At 28.9% G+C, this 20463-nt stretch overlaps 1 protein-coding gene and 1 long non-coding RNA gene across 2 annotated transcripts; one reads left to right on the plus strand and one right to left on the minus strand.

Moving 5' to 3' along the window:
- Positions 1 to 2659: 2659 nt before the first annotated feature.
- LOC141693213 (tRNA-aminoacylation cofactor arc1) lies at positions 2660 to 8131 on the plus strand. Its single transcript, XM_074498233.1, has 12 exons — positions 2660 to 2813; positions 3393 to 3488; positions 3634 to 3804; positions 4060 to 4125; positions 4319 to 4384; positions 4487 to 4603; positions 5236 to 5408; positions 5596 to 5686; positions 6062 to 6130; positions 6516 to 6607; positions 7331 to 7394; positions 7609 to 8131. Exons 1-12 carry the CDS (start codon positions 2730 to 2732, stop codon positions 7711 to 7713), a joined length of 1194 nt encoding a protein of 397 aa, XP_074354334.1. The 5' UTR covers positions 2660 to 2729; the 3' UTR covers positions 7714 to 8131.
- A 1094-nt stretch (positions 8132 to 9225) lies between these two features.
- Positions 9226 to 10093, minus strand: LOC141692672 (uncharacterized). The gene is made up of 2 exons (XR_012562868.1): positions 9880 to 10093; positions 9226 to 9650 (listed from the first exon to the last, which is right to left on the minus strand). It is a non-coding gene; the product is annotated as an uncharacterized LOC141692672 (long non-coding RNA).
- Between the last annotated feature and the right edge of the window lie 10370 nt (positions 10094 to 20463).

Below are 20463 nucleotides of genomic sequence, written 5' to 3' on the forward strand. Positions count from 1 at the left end.
TCCGTATATAGGCTCTTGAGTCAAATTTTGAAGAAATGGAGATAAAATTTCTTTCCAACAAGCTCCATGCCCCCTCTATAACATTAGAAGTTTCGAATGTTTCCTCACTTTTAGGGGTGAATATCCCCTCAACTATTATTATATTATATTTTTCTTACCCGTTTTTTTATATTTAATGAATGAATATAAACAGGGTAGTAAGTGTACGTTTAAAACGAAACGATTAAACTTAATCTGTAGAATGTCGTTAGTATGTTTACAAATAAAAAACTACAAATTAACATATATGTTGAATACAGAGTTGACCAAAATCTTGAATTTTATTTAAATAAACTGTATGTACTGCTCTATATTATTACTAAGTTAACTACTAATTTACAATTAATTTATTCAATTTAAAAAGATAAAAAAAATGCATAACTGAAGTCAGAATGACTTGCAATCATAATATACAATAAATTAAAGTTGATTTTAATGAAAAATATTAGTTTTTGAAATTCAACGTATGTATGTACGGGAAAATGTTAGTTTTTTATTTACATTACTGTTAACAAAGTAAGATTAAGTTATATGTATGTGTGTGTGTTAGCATGTAAATTATTGTATGTTACATCTCTTAGTAAATTATGATGGGTTCAATTATTTATATGCTAAATATCTAATTTATGTACATGTATAATCATTATTAACATCTAGTGAGATAATTGATTACTTAGATAACATGCATTTATAATTATTCAAAAATTAAAATTATGTAAGAAATAAATTGCTATAATTTATATATGGTATTCACATTATCAATGACAAACAATCCATATCTATTTTTTACGCAACCGGGTATCAATCATGGTTGACTGGTTGTAACATAAAAATGAATTATTTTAAGACTTGAGTAATTAGCTCACTACAATGTACAAACGTTATACTCATGTACAACAACGAGATTATAATTTTTTTTATTTATAAACAAATTACAACCATTAAATAAATAACTTGTTGATATTATGTTACCATATTAACTTGTTGATACTATATTACCATAAAATAATATTTTTTTAATTATCGAGACTTGTGTAATTAACTCACTTCAAAATACTAACTTTATAGTTGTGTACAACAACTAATGCTATAATTAAGCCGAGCCAAGTCGAAAACATTCAGGCTCGAACTCGATTAAAAATATTCGGGCTCGAGCACAAGCTCGGTTTCAACCGAATCTCAAATCAAGCTTGAAACTCAGGTCGTAAATAGTCCGATCGCCTCAAGTTCGGCTCGAAATCTTGAATCAATTTCACCAAATATTGACAAAAACTCAAAATATGATAGATTATGCTTGAAATCGCTTCTATTAAATATATAAAATATAAATAAAATATTAAATATTTACATAAAAATATATTTATATTAAAAAAAAGTTTCGGCTTGATAAGACTCGTGAGCCTTATGAGACGAATAATTTGAAGTTCGAACTCGACCGTGTAAAAAATTTACTATTTTGCCCCCATATTTTGATAAATATGATACATAAACATTATAGTATTTTTGATATCTCCAATTGAAAAAATCATTGAAACTTGATAGAAAACCATTAATTTCAATGGTAAGAGTGCATTCTTAACTTTATATTCGTGACATAATATAAATTTAGGAATATTCATCGTTACATTAGTCCTTATAACATGAACCACTCAATATTGTATGAAATAACACAAAAATCGTAAAACTACATCAAAAATAACAATATTTTTTATAAATAAAGGTACCCCGTGCTTTGCACGGGTGATAACGCTAGTTAAAAAATAAAAACATAACATATTTATATACTCTCTATGTCCCTCCCATTTGTTTACATTTTCTTTTTTTGGATGTCACTTCCAATTGTTTACATTTCAAAACTTTCCAAAAATGGTAAGGTTTTTATAATTTTTAAAATAACTACATCTACTACTTCTCTCCACTATACCCACTTTATACATATAATATTAATCGGTCCCACTAATTTACTCACTTTTTTAATTTTCCTCAAATATTTTATCATTTTTTTTTAAACTCCGCGCCCCACCCAAATGTAAATATTTGGGAGGGACGGAGGGAGCATCATTTTTTAAATGGTCGAAACCCTAAAAAAAGTAAAAAATAGTAGTGATGTGGAATTCTGGATCATGGTCAGAAAATAAACTAACCTCGGCCCATATTTGTGAGGTGTTATTGTGTTTGCTTTAATTCAACCTCAAAATAATTGCGCTATCGGGCCGCCTGCACCAACTTCAAGTCCATACACTGTATTGAGCAGAGACTAGGGCTGTATAGCCCGGCCTAGGTTCTAAAAATACCGGATTCAACCGATTAATTCCCCGATAATCCCCTTCAAAGTTCAAACTTCAAACTTTAAAGAATTTGAATTTTAAAATTCGATTAATTTTTAAGAATTTTTCTTTATTTGAATATATATAATTATTTATTCAAATTATAATAATATATTAATTTAAATATAATAATTATAGAAATTATAATATAATAAATATATATTTGTTACTAAATAACTAATATAATCATAATAATATATTAAATATAATTTAATATTATAATACATCCGATTTTTATTCCGTTTAATTTATCGGATTTTTAATTAATTTCAAATGATAAAATACATAAAAAATCAAAAATAGAAAGAGAGAAGCCCTAAAATTAGATACAGAGCAAAACCCGAAGTGTTGAACTCAACATCAATGGCCGCATCAAACCAAACCCAGCTTGAAAACCGAACCCGAAACATCGTTTTGGCGCTCTGTAAACGTCTCTCTTTAGATCCTGTAAGCCTTTTTTTGTGCTAAATTATTTTTGTCTAAATTGTTATAATATTATTTAACTGGATTTATTTGTTATCTATAAATTTAGCAAATTAATTGAATTCGGATTACAATTAAAGTGCTCGTATATGATTTTTTTAGGCTGATTGTTGCTTATAGATAGACTTACAGTGGTAGATATTGTATACAAGTAGCTTGTTTCTTCCTAGTTGATGCGTCGTGAATTTTACTAGCTTGTTAAAATCGAAACTTAGATTGTCCAATTTGAGCTTGTAAATAGATTATAGCTCGTTCGGTGACCAAATTTAGAGTTTAGTGTTAGACTGTGGAAGTTTAGCTAGGAAATGGATTATAGGTTATCACTTCTTTTCGTTTCTTAACCGTTATTCTGGTCACACATTAAGAGTTTAGTCGGTTTGAGGTGTAAGTGTTGAATACTACCGGGTGGAAAAAATGTACATGTTTATTTACTTTTTAATTTAATGGAACTTTTGAACTTCGAGATGATTCTCTTTGTAGGTGTAATTAAGTTTTGTAGTGAGTAGTGATGAGCTGCTGATGTTATGTGATATTGTTATGCAGAAAATATTCCTGGACGATAAAGTCGGTGATCTCAAGAGTGTGTGTGAAAATGTGTTGAAATCATCTCAAAGTGCCGTGAATGTAAAGAGTGATGAGGTAAGGTTAAGCGAATACTTCTATTTACTCCTTGCATAAGTTTATATGATCGAGATTGTTACTATAATGATAGATATCATAATCTGTTTGAGGCAATTGGTTCATGACGGAGTTTTAACTTTAAAAGCTTATAAATACGGCGCAGTTGACGAAGTGGATATCTTTTACGGAAACTTATCCTGTCGATTCTGAAGCATGCTTAAAGGTTCTCAATGAATTAAACGGGGAGTTAATTCAGAAGACGGTTCTTGTTGGTGGTGGAACTAAAACTTCTGAAGTTGATGACATCGTCTACTCAGTAGTTCAGTCGTCAGTGGTATGCATTATCCATATACTGTTGCAGCAATTAATAATGTAATGTAAGGGAAGTTGAAAAGTGTATAATTGAATCACATACCAGCGCTAGCAAATATTCAACTAGTCACTAGTGTCAAATTCTTAGTAGGGTATTAAGCTCTTCCGGATATTATTAGCTGAGCAACTTGTTTTCAATTTCATGTATTGTGTGGAACAATTTGCGAAGATACTATTTTAATTTTCTAACAACATATTGGTGGTCTTTTATTCTTAGATTGGTCTTTCAGAATCCGATAAGAAGAAGTTGCCACATCTTATGAGATGGATTGATTATATCCAGGTACTGCACACTTTTGAACGAGAAATTATATGTTTTCTTTTATAACCCTAGGATATACCATAATTATACCGAGTAAGAGTCCATTTTATGTATGCGCAAGATTTTATACTAGTGGCTGTTGCAAAGTGCTAAGTGATTTGTACTATACAGTTCTTCATAAATCTGCCTAATCTAACTTTTGATTTAATGGCAGAACATTGATAACATCAGCGAACTATTTGAACAGATTACAGTAAACAAGACCCCTTTTGAGCTTCCGGTAAGTAATCTATATTTAACTTGATTATAAATGCTTAATCTTTCTCGAGTTTTTTAATGGCAAAGTATGCTCTATTCTTAACTTGCCTTCTATCCATTTCAGGTGCTAAATGTTCAAGCAAAGGTAGAAGTAGCATCAAATGTAAAAAAGACAGTGCAAGGCACAAAAGATGTTAGTCCTACCGAAGTGGGCTCTACTAATAAGAAAGGTTTTGATACGGTATGTTTTCAACTTTTTTATGTCATCGACAATATTATATTTATTTTATTTAAAATTCCCGCCAAATTCTATTAGTTAGGCGAGAAGTAGTAATGTTTGTTGGTTGGAACTATTATACTAGATACCAAATAAGCTGAAGTCACCTGGATCATTTTGGGGGTGAACATGTTTAGTTCTTTATTATTCTTTATTGTTGATTGACATAGAAGTTTTAGCGGCTTGAAATTTCCGGGGTTGCATATGATATGACTGTTCTTTAGTTGCACAATAAAGTCACATGGGTCTATACGGGGATAAATTATTGCAAGTATACACGAGGAATTCCAAGTGAACACAAGTTGTCAGCTTGTGTTGACCATGTCCCTGCCCTTTGTAGAACTAGCAACAAAAAGAGAACAGAGTTATCTATTTATCAGAGGGACTGGGGATGCTTTAAGTAATCTTTGCCTAACGTACACCTTTCTTTCTTCATATCCGTGAATATCATGAATAATAAATAAATGAGCTCCAGATTGAAGACAGTTATGTAATGGATGAATTAATCAATGCTATAATTCATTTAGGTACTGAGTGATTTACTACACATTACTAATCTAGTTTACCTCTTGGCTGTCTTGGTTTTGAGCTTACAGAAAGAGGTTAAAGGAGGTAGCGCAGTCGCTGTAAAAAAGAAAGAAATCACTGCAGAAAAGAAGATGCCTGAAAAAGCAGCAGTAGAAGAAAAGGAGAAAGAACTTAGTGTTAGCTTACTCAAGATACAGGTCGGCCTAATTCGCAAAGCTTGGAAACATCCATCAGCTGACAGGTGTGACTTATAAATTTTATATTGCGTTTTCTTGAATCCCCCTTCCCCTTTTAATATTTCTTTTTTATACTGGCAAATTGAATAGCTACATGTTTCCAACTATGTACAAATTTGATCTATTGGCACAGTGCATTTGAAAATATGTTTCATGTAACAATATCTTCTTGCTCTTCCATTTGTGCTGCAGTTTACTGGTTGAGGAGATAGACGTCGGAGAGCCTAAATTCCGTCAAGTGGTCAGTGGTCTGGCCAAATATTGCACTCCAGATCAGCTGACGGTATGAATGTTGATATAAAGATTTATAAAGGCGTTCTATTCATGATGAGTATCATATAATACTGTAAAATGGTTGATGTGGGACATGCAGAGGAAGGGAATGAGCGATAGTTGACCGCAGATGAGCAATTCTACAAGGAAATTCAATAATTTGAATTTTATTATTGTGAGATTTCGTAATGGAGTGAGATATTAATAAATCAAACTAAGAGGTGTCACCATTAGTAACAAAGAATCTAATCTAGTTCAACAACACGTATAGAGGATATTACTGGCTAATCTCATAACATAAACTAAACGACTATAAATGTAGATTTTTCTATAATCAAGCTTTGCTTGCTTTGTTAATAAGAATTTTATCTTTCTTGTCTTGCAGAACCGCCTGGTGGTACTTATCACAAATGTGAAACCTGGCAAGCTAAGAGATGTGATGTCTGAAGGATTGGTAAATTTCTATCTGCAACTCATATATGTTGAACATGCGTATAATTTCCTTCTCCGTATCTTTTTGTTATACTTACAGTATTAATTGCCTTCCCAAAGAGAGTCCATGTTGCATAGGAAACTTAGTTTACTTGTATTATAGTTAAGTTATTAGAAACAACTTTTTTCTCTTTTTAAATTTAAAAAGATATGTGATAAATTTATAATTAAGGACAAGAAAATTTTGATTGAAAGAGTTAAAATAGCTGGGAAATTGTAATTATTCTGGTTAACAAAACTGATATTATTGCAAATAGAAAGGTGGTCCATACAAGGAAATTAATTTTAAGTCTGAAAGGGTGAGGCTGTTTACAATGGTTGACACGTCTTTTATTACTCTGCTACAGGTGTTATGTGCTTCCAGCGAAGATCATACTTTAGTAGAACCTTTGCTTGTTCCAGAAGGAGCAAAACCTGGGGAGTGTGTTACGTTTTCCGGGTATGTTGAATGTTCACATCTCTGAATAGCTGGAAAACAAGATATTGCTATTCACTCTTAAAAACTTTTCTATGGTAGAATGTGTCCTTGTGAATTCACGACTAAGTTTATTTTCCAAGTGAAACTTAACCAAAATTTACCGGTAATAATATAAATTTGCGCCACACAATATTATTAGTCAGTGTAGGCCTGATATAATACGAGAGAAACTAATTTCTTAAATATTATATATTTATTATTCCTTATTTTCTACCAATAAAGCAATAAACTTTGTATAGTTGGTTCTGATTAATTGATGCTAAAAAAGTTATGATGATTCACGTTATCGTACCACTTCCTCCATTGCAAAAATCCTTCTATAAGAAAAACAAGTACGGAATAAGTATAGCTACAGTTTTGAGCTTAAGAATCTACGTTTCCTAATTTATTTTGCGGAGCCTGGGGACTTCAACCTCATTATTTTGATAAACATTAGTAGAAAAAAAACTATACATCAACATTATAAAATCAGTTTGACCCCCCAGTGCTTAACTTGAACTGTTTTCTTTGTAACTTAATGTATGCTTTTGGCTATACTGGTTTGAACAAGTGATTCCCCTCTTACCAGTGAAGCACCACCAAGTATTTACCTGAATTTGGCGCAAGTTGATAACTTCTGATTGCAGCCAACTCGTTTGTTTGTAATATAAGGTTTTTAATATACTGTTGTATATTTTCATTCAGATATGAGGGAAAACCAGAAGATGTCTTGAATCCTAAAAAGAAACAGTTGGACAAGATTACCCCGGTATGTCGCTGTCACCATTACCAATATTTTCCATTAGTATTTTGGTAGAAGGGGTTCTGGGTGACTTCTCACCTTGGCTTGTACCATGTGACTAAACTGTATAGCCCATAGATATTTAAGTATTCAAGTACTGCATATAATTCCCACTCATGAGAACCGTCATTTGGTATACATTGGACTCTTCTTTCCATGACACATGTTTTCAATGGTGCAGAATCTGTTCACTGATGAAAAAGGCATCGCAACATTCAAGGGAATCCCATTTATGACATCTACTGGACCATGCACATCATCCATCAGCAAAGGAAGCATTAAGTGATGAAGATGTAACTACACATCCTTCGGAAATCTTCATTTTGTTAAAATGTACTGTACACAGGCTATTGCAGCGTGTCCACATCTGTTCGACAACTTAAAAATGTTGGCAGAGGGTTGATTTTAGAAGCCAAAATATGAAATTGTTGTAGTTTTTGGTCACTTTCGAGTTGTCTGGATATGTTTTCAAATTCGGATCAATTGGATAGGTTTTCAAATGCGGTTCAGTTGGTTAAAACTTACGGCCATCTTTCTGAAATGTTTAACTGTCTTGCTACTTAGAGTCAAGTCCAATGCCAGATGAAAAATGATTATAGTAGTGCTAAATGGTACTTGCACTCCAGTGCTATATGTATTGTACAATCAAATAATTCCATATTTAGCTAATATTTTATCCAATCCATTCACTTTATTTTAAAGTAGATCTCTTTGTACTTCATTATTAGTTATAAGGGTTTTCTAATGTGTGTCCAAGGACACATAATAAGCATTAACTCCCGTAAGTTTTGTGTATTTTGATTGGTCCTCTAATCATAAATATTGATGGACCCCTACATTTACAACAACTCCACCAATAAAAATGTACCAAACTCATAAAATTTAGTGTTTATTGTATGCCCTTGCAGCACACATTAGAAAGACCGTTAATTATTTGATGATGTGACAAGGATGACTATAACAATTGTTGGTATCAAATATAAGAGCAAGTGTTTGTTTTATACCCAAGTTGAGTTTTATGATTTTAGTCTTCTATACTATACTATTATAAGCAAAACATAAGATAATTTGGTTGGTTGGTTCATACCTTCCTAAAAAATCTGTTAACACCTTCCAAAATAAAGTTTAAACGGTTATAATTTAATTAAAAAAAATAAGTAAAGCGGAGGTCGTAGTAGAAAGACTTATTAAGATTTTAACTATTTAAATTTTGAATCCTTCAATAATATAATACATACAAAATAATACGTAAATATTTTAAGTTCATTAATCTCAATAATACATACTTATTATTTTTCTTAAATTATTTTGATATAAAATAATAAAATTACAAATGTTATAATCAGTCCGTGTATCGCATGAGTTATAGGATAGTATATTATATTTATAAGACAAGCTCTTGATTAGGCTAAGGCGTCTCAAAGGTCTTGTTCTTAAGACAAGCTCTTGGTCTTGGCTATCACATATATATACTGTCTTGTTATTATTTAAAACACTTTTGGTCTTGGCTATTATATAGATTTGCTAGCACAATGCGAACATTATTTAAACTAGAGATATACAATACAATATATATTATAGATATTAACTAAAATATGGCTATATTCAAAAAATTATGTAATTTATTTATTTATTGAAATTGGGATATTTAATCCGAATTCGTTGACTTTTAAAAGCGTTAAAAAAATCTGGTACTATATGGCTATATGATAAGATTTAGCCGCAGAAGAAAGGGAACAAGACACGAGATCCAAATCATTTTTACAAACTAAAACATTAAAACAGGCCAAAATCGATATGGAACAATCCAAGAACATTAAGATGATGAAGATCGATAACAACAGTCAATTACAATATCATGCGAATTAAGATCAAGAATTCAAGACAGATAGTATCTGCAAATTTAAACGAAACCACATGAGCAGAAGATATTACGGGAAGCAAGGGAGGCTGTTTCCGTAAAGACCCGAAAAACTATTACAAGGAAAAAAAACAGAAAACTAACTAGTAACGCCTGTGGTGATGTCCGCCATCCAATCCAAAGCAGTGCAGAAACGGGGAACACAGGCACCTCAAAATAGAGGTTACCAACAAACAGGGACAACAACAGAGAGCTATTAGAGGATTCATATGCCCTTCATAATGATCATGATGATCGTGATGATGGTGATGAGGAGGAGGGTGGTGGTGGTGATGATGGCCCATCTTCTAGCTTTTTCTTACCTGATCACAATGACCAAAAAAAAATCACATATTTAGTAGATTTTAGACAAGATATCGTTTACCTTTAAAAGAGATTTACACAAGCAGTACATCAGTGTTTCAGAACTCGGCTGACTCGAACGAGTACTTTGCGATTAATTCGAGTACTCATTATTCGGTTTTCAAAATAAATTCACTTGATTTCCGATTTTTAGAACACTCGTTAATAAATTGCAATCAAGAAACTTACGAGGTTGAGGTAGTGTTGATTGTTGAATGCTTGTTTCCTTGATCCTGCTTGGTTATAATATACGGAGAATAGTATGTGTTTGTGTTTGTGTTGTGTTTGTGTAGATAGAGAGGAGACAGTTTTAGTAATATATAGTGTGAGATTGGAGTATCTCGTGGAATATGCAAATATCTAGCTTAGTACCCAAGGAAAAAAGGAAAATTCACGCGTTCTGTATAATGAATACGTAACATTAAATCCATTCCAAAAATAAAATAAAAATTCGTAAGATTGGGTATTCATGAATGGAAATGGATAACTATGATGTATTGATCGATGTTTTCATGCGTCTTGTTTGACTTCTCATTTTAATACTCCCTCCGTCCCTTTTTAGTTATCACATTTAACTTTGACTCAGTCAAATTGACTAAAATTTGACCGAAATTTATTAATATTTTATAATTAAACAAAATAAAAATATTACATTACCCGAAAGTAGATTTTAATTTACGTTATTATATTATTTTTAATTTTTTTAAATAATATAAGAGTAATGTTTTTTCTTCGATCAAAAATTAGTCAATTTGAATTCTATAAAAAAAACGTGACAACTAAAAAGGAACAGAGGGAGTTGTTTATTATTAGAAAATGTTATTTCATGAGCAATTTTCTTATTTCCAAAGTAAAGAATGAGTGAAAAGATAAAATTGCCCATGCATTCACAATAAAAACCTCTTGAAAAATATTAAGGTATGGGTAATTTGGTAATTTCACATGTCTTTACTCTGAAAATAAAAAAAGTTTTAAAAATAACATTTTCCTTTATTATTATACATATACTAGTATATATTATAAAAAAAAATGATCGTAAATACGTATTTAGGGGTCTTACGGAGTACGTTGTACGTATTGTAATTTTAATAATAAAATTGTACTTTTTAAAATTAATTTTGTAATTACAGTTATACCCCTCGTGTATTCACATTTAAAAAATATTATGTGCTCACACAAGTTACGAGTATCAATTTTTATATTATAACTCGTGAGATATACGGTTATTTTTATCAATATATTATAAGTGGTAATTTAAATGTATGTAATTTTTTTAAAGAAAATTCAGGTGTTCTGGAAACGAGCATGTAATTTAACCTTTATGTTTTTAACCACTTTGACTGAATTATATATATATTTATATATATATATATATTATCGCTGAAAATATTTAAAAATATATGTATATTTGGAACCTGCATCTAATTTATTAAATACGGAATTTTCAGTTTTTAAAACTGATAAACATTTAATTTTTAATGTATGGTCAAAATTTAGTCAATTTAATTACCGAAAATTAAACAAAATAATTATTATAGACGGAGAGTAATTATATTAAATTATAGTTGAACGTGGCGTGTGATAGAGCGGTGGTTGAGGGGGAAAGGACTGGCAGGTGAACCGACATACTAGGAGATTAAACACATTCATGCTACTGTCCGCTTTGAAACCCGCATCATATTTTAACGGTCAGGGTTAAAAGAGTCGATCCTGATTCCTGATGATCATGTTCATGTTGAAAAAAATTCTTAATATCATAGAGAAATGATTATAAAAAGATGATCGGATATAATCATGTATATAATTGTTTATTATATATCTGTGTGCCTTCCCTCTTTAGGGTTATCAGATATAAAAAACGATCCCCGCGAATCTGGTATCAGAGCTAGAAAATAGGCCGGAAAAAATGAACAGTAAATTACTGTAGCAAAATTTCGAAATGAATAGTAACCGATGAATAGTAAAAAAATGAATAGTAATTATGAATAGTAAAAATTAAAAATTAAATGAGACCTCCAGCAAAATTACTAAAAAATAAGAATAAAAGTTATAAATCTAAAATAATAGCAAATCTATTAATTTATTTTATAGTAGAGAATAAAGAAACAAAACAAATGTGTAAGAAAAATCTATATAGACAATTAATATATTTATATAAATAAAATAAATATTATATGGAAGACTATAAGTTAGAAAGTATTAAACTAATAGCAGATAAAAACTTTACTTTTAATAAAGATATAAATCAACATAATGAAAGTTGTAAAATAAGTATGCAAATAATAAATGAAAAATTAGATATTATAGTTAGGTTACGAACAATGTTGAAAGAGAGAGATGAAAAAATTAGAAGACTGGAAGAAGAAAAACTTTTAATAAAACGAGAAAAATTTATTAAAGAAACTAATTTAGAAATTTAAATAAAAGAATTAAAAGAAGTATTAACTGAACAATATAAATTAATAGATGATTTAAGGCAAAAAATTTAAAAAAAAAATGAATTGGATAGATCCAAATGCAATAACTAGAAATAATAGAAAAATAAAAGAATTAATAAAAAATCAAGAAAAACTAGAAATAGAACTAGATAAATTGCAAGAAAGAAAAAATGAAATTGAATGGACAAGAGAAAATACGGATGAAATAATAAGATGTTATCAACAACTTGGAAATATGATAATAACATTTAGAAATAATAAACTAAGAATTCAAGGACTTAAAAGAATAATTTTATCGAGTAATATAACTGGATAATAATACAGTTTGAAAAAATGTCATTAGAGAAATCAAGTGAAACACAAGATGTATATTATCAAATGGATGAATACGAAGAAGGAACATCACAAACTCTAAGTTTTAAACCAGATATATATAATCAAATCCAAAGTGAAACAGAAGAACTAACAATAAAAAAGATATTCAAAACATCATATTTTGAAAGAAATAAAGAAGTTAGATATATAGCTCAAAAACATGAAAATATAATAGACATAGATACAATAAATGGAAAAGCAAAAATAAATTTAATAACAGATGGTTTGATAAAAAAAGAACTATCTAAATTAAAACAAAAAGAAGCAAATAAACTAAAAAATATTTATTTTGGAGCAATAGAATTTACAATAAAAGCATATTTTCAGAAAAATATTGATACTCCCATACAAATATATGTACTAGACGATAGAATAATAGGAAATATACAAGATTCATTAATAGCAGTAGTAAAAGGAAACTTAATATATCAGAAATTAAAATTTATAATACAACCTGATTTCAGCATATCATTAAGAGATGAAAATAAAGAAAGATCTTTAACATTATATTATAAATTAGATGGAATAAAAATGCAAAAGGGAAGTAAAGTAATTAGTATAGAAACTAAAATAGTATATGCTATGACTGGAAACCATCATGTAAAGAAACAAACGGAATTAGAAATAATAGTACCAAAATTATATAATGATATATTAGAAAAAATTGAACATAAAGAAGAATCTCAAATAACAATCCCAGAAGAATTTACAATAGACTTTAGTAATAGACAAATAATTCCAACACAAAGAATTAAACCAATATTAGAAGGATCTAGATTAAGTTTTAGAAGAGAACACAACCCTATAAATTTAGTTAGATCAATGAGTATGACCAGTAGAAAATTAGATTTAATAAAATTACCGTGTTACGAATCAGATAAATTAAGAATAAAAACAATAATATTTAATGGAATATTTGCCAAAGAAGTTATAACAGAAATAAATACCGGAGCAACAAAAAGTCAAATACATATAACTGAAGTTGACTCAAACAAATGTGAGGAAATAGAACCTCAAATAATAACTGAACCAAATAGCTCGAGAGAAACAATAATAACAAAAAGTATAAAATTAAGACTAAAAATTTTAGACTTAGAATATAATATAAGCCTAGGAGTAATAGAAAATGACGTTAGTTATCAACTATTATTAGGAATGGATTTCTTAAATGAAATAAAATATAATATAACCAATGAAGGAATAGAAATAAATGATCAGAATAAATTAAGATTTATAGACAGAATATGAACCCTGAAAAGGAAATAAATGAAAAGAAAGATGAAATAGAAACTATTAAAAGGATAATAAAAGAAACATTAATTATGTCTCAGGAAAAAGAACTACAATACTTAAAAGAAAAAGAAAAACTAGAGGAAGAAGTAAAAGAATTAGAGAAAATAAAAGGTAAGAAAAGAAAAATATGGATAATTAAAGGAGAATGGAGAAAACGAGTCTATAAATATGAATAATACTGAAAACCAAATAAAAGATATTTGGAACGAAATATTTATAAAGGAAAGTTTAAACGCTATATTAAAAAAGATGGAAGAAAATCAAGAAATTAGTAGAGAGATAATTAAGGAAGAAATAACAGCGTTATGGAATATATCAGAAATCCCAATCTTTAAACAAATATTAGATAAATTAACCATTATACAAAATAGTTTAGAACAAAATAAAGAAAAGAAAGTAATTAAAGATGAAACAGAAGAACCAGAACTAGTACCTATAACAGTAATAGGAAGAACTAAAGAACCTATATTAATGGATATAAGCAAAGCAAAACCGAAAATAACTATAGGCGTTAAAAGAACAATAAATGGTTTAGCAGAGCTTCATAAATCAGGAAAATTTTAGGAAAATGTCTATAACAGAACATAGTGCTATAACATTTCTTAAAAAACATGGAAAAGAGTTACTGGAAAAAGAAAGACAAAAATATGAACCTATAAAACAAGAAATAAGAGAAGATGAACTAAAAGAATTAAGAAAAGAAAATGTTAAATTAAAAACTAAAACTAATATAGAATGGTTAAATAAATATAAATTTTATAAAAAAAAATATAAAACCCAAAAGAAAGAATTAAAAGAAACAAAGTTAGAAGTAATAAGTGTATTAAAAGAAATAGATAATTTAAAAAATGAGATTAATCAATTAAAAATAGAATTAAAAGGAAAGGAAATTATTAAGTCTGACGATAGTAGTCCAGAAACGAACAAAGAACAAGATGAGAGCAGTAATACAAGTAAATCAGATAGTAATCTAGGAGAAGAAGGATTAAATTACTTAGAGGAATCAGATAATGAGGAAAAGGAAATAGTAATAAAAGAAAATAAAGAAATATTAGAAGCCCTCGGAAAAACCGTAAATGCAATAATAACAAATGAAGAAAAAAGCGATGAAAGTGACATAGAAGAAAGAGAAACTTCACATAAACAAACAAATTATGAAACCGAATCAGATAATATAATGGATAACGATGCATACCCAGAAGAAGAAATAGAAGATCATATAATAACTAAAAATAATATTAAAATGCCAGAAAATATACCTATAGGACAACAAAATGAAGTACAAGATTTCATAGGATCAATACACCAAGGAATAAATATAAATGGATATTTTCTAGATTTAGATAATGTCTACGACGATCAAGAAATAAGTAGAAGAATAAAAGACTGGAATTTAGGGATGTATATAGCCTTAATGAATTCAAAAAATATAGAAGATCTGGATTATATTTTTGAACTAATATCAAAAACAATTATAGGAAAAGCAGCATTTTGGTTAGAAAATATTATTTATGAATTAAAGGGACAAGTAAGAACGTATGCTAGAAGCTGGAAAGATACGTTAAACGCATTTGATATATTATTAAAAAGAGAATTTCTAGGAGAAAGATGGTTTGTAGCTCAAGAAAATATAACAGTAGAAAGAAAATTAGAAATAACAATGTATCTAAATAATATGAAATGTTGTAGGATTAGTAAATTACCAGAATATACTATAAGTTTTACTAAATTCTTTTATGAAGCTAAGTTTTTACCTAATGAAAGCTTAGTATATCAACAACTGTATTATGATCATCTACCTTCACCTTATAATACCGAAATAACTAAAGAATATAATAATCTAGAACCTAAAGAAAATACATTAGGAGAAAGAATTAGATTATTAAGAGCATATTTAACTCGAAAATGTGAAGAATATAGAATTCAACAGAAAATTAAAAAGGATAAAAAACAAGGATTAAGAGAAATCTGTAATTTTACGGAGAAAAAATTAATATTTGGATGTGATAATCAAGATTATAAAACTAGAAAGAAGTATAGGAAATATAGGAAACTAGATTATAATAATCAAAATGAATATTATAGAAAACAAAATAAAACCTATAGACCTTATAAACCATTTAATCGAAGATTTAAAAGAAGAAAATTTAAAAAATATAGAAATACTCCTGAAAATAGAAAGAGATTTAGATATAAGAGAAAGTTTAGAAAAAGAAATAAAACAAAAATAGCAGATTGTAAATGTTGGAATTGTAATGAAAAGGGACATTATGCAAATAAGTGTCCTAAATTACAGCAAAAAGGAGTAAAATACATAGATACCACCGAATTAATAATGAAACTAGAATACATAAGAGAAGATAATAATAACTGGTATGATGAAGAAGGATTCTATATAAGTGAAACAGAACCAGAAGAAATAAATTATATAAATGAAAATGATAGTAATAATGAAAGTTTAACTACTGAATAGAATAAAATGGTAGCTATATATATTGAAGCACATGTAGAATATAAACCTACAAAATATATAAAACAAAAGATATTTATAGATAGTGGAGCAGATATTTGTTTAGCTAAAGAAGAAGTATTTACTCAACACAAATGGAAGCATACAAAAAATAGAATAATAGTAACATGATTCAATAACCATAAAAAAGAGATAGATATAATAGCAGAAAATGTAAGATTTATATTAGGAAAAATAAGATTTAGGTTACCTATAATATACCAAGAAAATAATATGAAACAACAAATGTTACTAGGAAATAACTTTTTAAATTCTTTTAAAACTCAAATAATAAAACAAGATAGGATAAGTTTGTTAACACCTTGCGAAAAATGGATAGTATTAAAAAGAATAATACCTGTAAAATCAATAGAAATAAGTAATATTAAAGCAGAAAGAAAAATAAATTTAGAACTATTAAAACAAAAATATTTAAAGGCCTTAAAAATAAATTTTGGAGAACATCCAATGAAGTTATGGGAAAAAGAAAAAAATTTATGCTGAAATAAAACTAATAAACCCTAATGATATAATTAGAAACAGACCAATAAGATATAGTCCAACAGATCAAAAGGAGTTAGGAGTTCAAATAAAAGAATTATTAGACTTAGGACTAATACAAGAAAGTAAAAGTCCGCATAGTAGTCCAGCGTTTTTAGTAAGAAATCATAATGAAGTAAAAAGAGGAAAAGCTAGAATGGTAATAGACTATCGGGAACTAAATAAAAAGACTATATTTGATGGATATTTTTTACCATATAAAAGAAATTTAATCAACCAAACAAGTAATAAAAAATGGTTTAGTAAATTTGATTGTAAAAGTGGATACTGGCAAATAAAATTAACTAAGGAATCTAGATGTTTAACAGCATTTAGCGTTCCACAAGGACATTATGAATGGATAGTACTACCATTTGGATTAAGAACAGCTCCACAAATATTCCAAAGAAGAATGGATAAAATATTTAGAGAAATGAATGATTTTATTCTAGTATATATAGATGATATATTAATATTTAGTGATAATTTAACAGATCATTCAAAACATCTAGATATATTTATTCAGACTATTAGAAAACATGGAATATTATTATCAGAAAAGAAATCAGAAATATTTAAACACAAAATAGAATATTTAGGATATATTATAGACTCTGAAGGAATTCAATTACAAGAACATATATCAACAAAAATAAAGAATTTTAAAGAAATTTTAGAAAATAAAAAAGAAGTACAACAATTCTTAGGAATAGTAAATTACGCTTCAGATTATATAAAAGATTTACCAAAATTAAGAAAACCACTACAAGATTTAATAAAGAAAAATAAAACTTTTGAGTGGAAGGAAGATCATACAAATGCAATAAGAGCATTAAAAACAAAGGTAGAAAATTTACCTAAACTACGATTACCCAAAGATAGTGATCAGTTAGAACTATTTACAGATGCTAGTGATATAGGATGGGGAGCAGTATTAGTAGCTTTTGAAAAAGATGATATTGATAAAGAAAACCCTTTAATATGTGGATATGCAGCTGGAACATGGAAACCCAATGAAAAGAATTATCATATTAATGAAAAGGAACTATTAGCTGTAAAATTAGGGATTAAAAGATTTCATTATCATTTACTACCTGTAAAATTTGTTGTTAGAACAGATAATACTCAAGTAAGATCATTTATATTCAATAAAATTGACCCTTTACCAGAATTAAATAAAAGAAGAAATTGGCAAGCATTTTTTAGTTATTATGATTTTATTGTAAAAAACATATCAGGTACTAAAAATATTCTTGCAGACTATCTTAGCAGGGAAAATGGAAAATATTAGCAGTATTATGATACAGGTGGGAGAAGTAATTCAGAAGATAAAGGAAAAGAATGACCAGATAAACTTTATTAACGAGGAAATCAGCCAACTCACTACTACTTTAGAAGGAAAACTCAGAATATTAAACAACCTACAAAAAACCTCAGAAACCTTTGTATCAAGATTAGCCAATATATCTACTATCAAAACAATAACCATACCAGAAAATACTATCAACACCATTACCCTAAAAGATCGTGTAACCTTTACCAAAGAATATACCGAGTCCTTTGAAAAAATACAAAAGTACTATGATTATAAAACCAATACTACAATCCTGAGAAATGGGAAATTTGGAAAATACCCAAGGTATATCTGTAGGGAAAACGCAGATTCAACTGTAGTAAAAAACCTATTACTCTTAGGATTTATTGACAAAATAATGGTAGATGAAACCTTATCAAGTATAGCACAACTACCATCAACTATAACACAAAGCCTTCAATCTTACATGAATTCATACGGACCAGGAGGAATTTATGGTATACAGGTTTTTGATGCCTGTACTGACTTAACAGGAAAACCCATATTACTCTCTCAAATATTTAAGTATGGCAGGAATACTACTATAGAAGGTGAAAATACTAGCCTAAAGACGGACATGGCATGTACAATAGAGCAATTTGGCGACTGGTTGTGTAACAAGAGAGCAATCGGCATAGCAACATTGAAGTCTAAACTTGAAGATATGATACGAGGAGGAAAGGCACGTGTCATTGGCACAAGTAAAGGTGGATTAGCAGAAGAAATACTAACCATTTATTATAATAATGATATAATTAGCAGGGATACTACAGCTTTGAACGAAATGCATGATTATCAGATTTAAAGCACAATCATGCTCAGAAGACAAAGGAAATTTATCAGAATTTATTATCAGGCCAAAGACGGAGACCAGTGGCAACTCTAAAGAATATAGCAACAAAAGAAGAAGGATGTTCTGATCCCTTTGCATAAATATTTGTTAGGCCCTGAAAGGGTGACCTAACCATATAATACAATGTAATACTATTTGATGAAAGTTAGGCCCAATAGAATTTGGTGACCTAACAATGTAATAATATCGATGAATTGATAGGCCCAATGAGAATTGGTGACCTATGGATATTACAAATGATATTTCGGCCCAATGAGAATTGGTGACTGAAAGCATATTACAAATGATATTTCGGCTCAATTAGAATTGGTGACTGAAAGCATATTACAAATGATATTTCGGCCCAATAAGAATTGGTGACTGAAAATATATTACAAATGACGCTACGGCCCAAATTATATTGGTGACTGTAAAAAAAAAAAAATAATAATAATAATTTTCCGGAAAAAGAAAAAGACAGCAGCAACAAAGAAGAAAGGTTACTAGAAGAAAAAGACAGCAGCAGAAAAGACAAGGACATTTACCAGAAATTTTATCTCTAAAGTCAAAAAGAAGGTGGAATGGCAGACAAATTACAGAAAGTGGATTCAGCTTTTGAAAAAGAGGAAAGAAAAAGAACGGAGGAAATTAAAAGGGAATCTTAGAAATAGAAATTAGTAGAATCAACAGAGATTGGAAAACTCTATAAAAACCATCTTGTAAATCATTAAGAGATATCAAAAATTTTCATCAATGGAAATAGCTGTTTATACATTTTCTATGAGTAGCTAAACCTTTCTCTCTACAATCTCTATACAAGAAAATATTATGAGATCGAAGTAAATATTATACTATATCTATGTTTAGTAATTGTTAAGACAGATATAATATTTTATTAAGTATTTTAGAGGATATCCCAGGCGATCCCAAGGTCAGGCTATATCCCAAAGCAAGGAAGCGAGAAGGGAAGGAGAGCCAAGACAGGTTGACAGCCATAGGTGATCTAGGATACTTATAAGGTATTATTCTGAATTTATGATTGCTAAATTATGATATTAGTAGAATGTTTATGGAACAGATCACAATATGAGTATTGTTATGAGGTTGTAGACATTTAAATGAAATATGCTGATTTTCGGATATAATCATGTATATAATTGTTTATTATATATCTGTGTGCCTTCCCTCTTTAGGGTTATCAGATATAAAAAACGATCCCCGCGAATCTGGTATCCTAACTTGAATTAACGTTAAACGTCTTCCGTTTTGTATCATTTTCTTCTTTTTCTTTTTTTTTTTAATTTATTACATTACTTTAAATCACGTTTGAAGATCATAAATAACACTTGATGTTACATTTTTAACTATAAAATACAACTTGAAAATATGTTTTATTAATTTTTAATTATCATTTTATATTTTCATACAGTTT

Source organism: Apium graveolens, chromosome 10, assembly GCF_009905375.1.
Source record: "Apium graveolens cultivar Ventura chromosome 10, ASM990537v1, whole genome shotgun sequence".
In the NCBI taxonomy this organism is placed as follows: domain Eukaryota; kingdom Viridiplantae; phylum Streptophyta; class Magnoliopsida; order Apiales; family Apiaceae; genus Apium; species Apium graveolens.

Bases quoted from the DNA above. Each gene is read 5' to 3' on its own strand.
- LOC141693213 (XM_074498233.1), top strand. From the start codon at position 2,730: ATGGCCGCATCAAACCAAACCCAGCTTGAAAACCGAACCCGAAACATC. The intron at 2,814-3,392 runs GTAAGCCTTTTT...ATTGTTATGCAG, and splicing joins AACGTCTCTCTTTAGATCCT to AAAATATTCCTGGACGATAA. The intron at 5,409-5,595 runs GTGTGACTTATA...TTTGTGCTGCAG, and splicing joins AAACATCCATCAGCTGACAG to TTTACTGGTTGAGGAGATAG.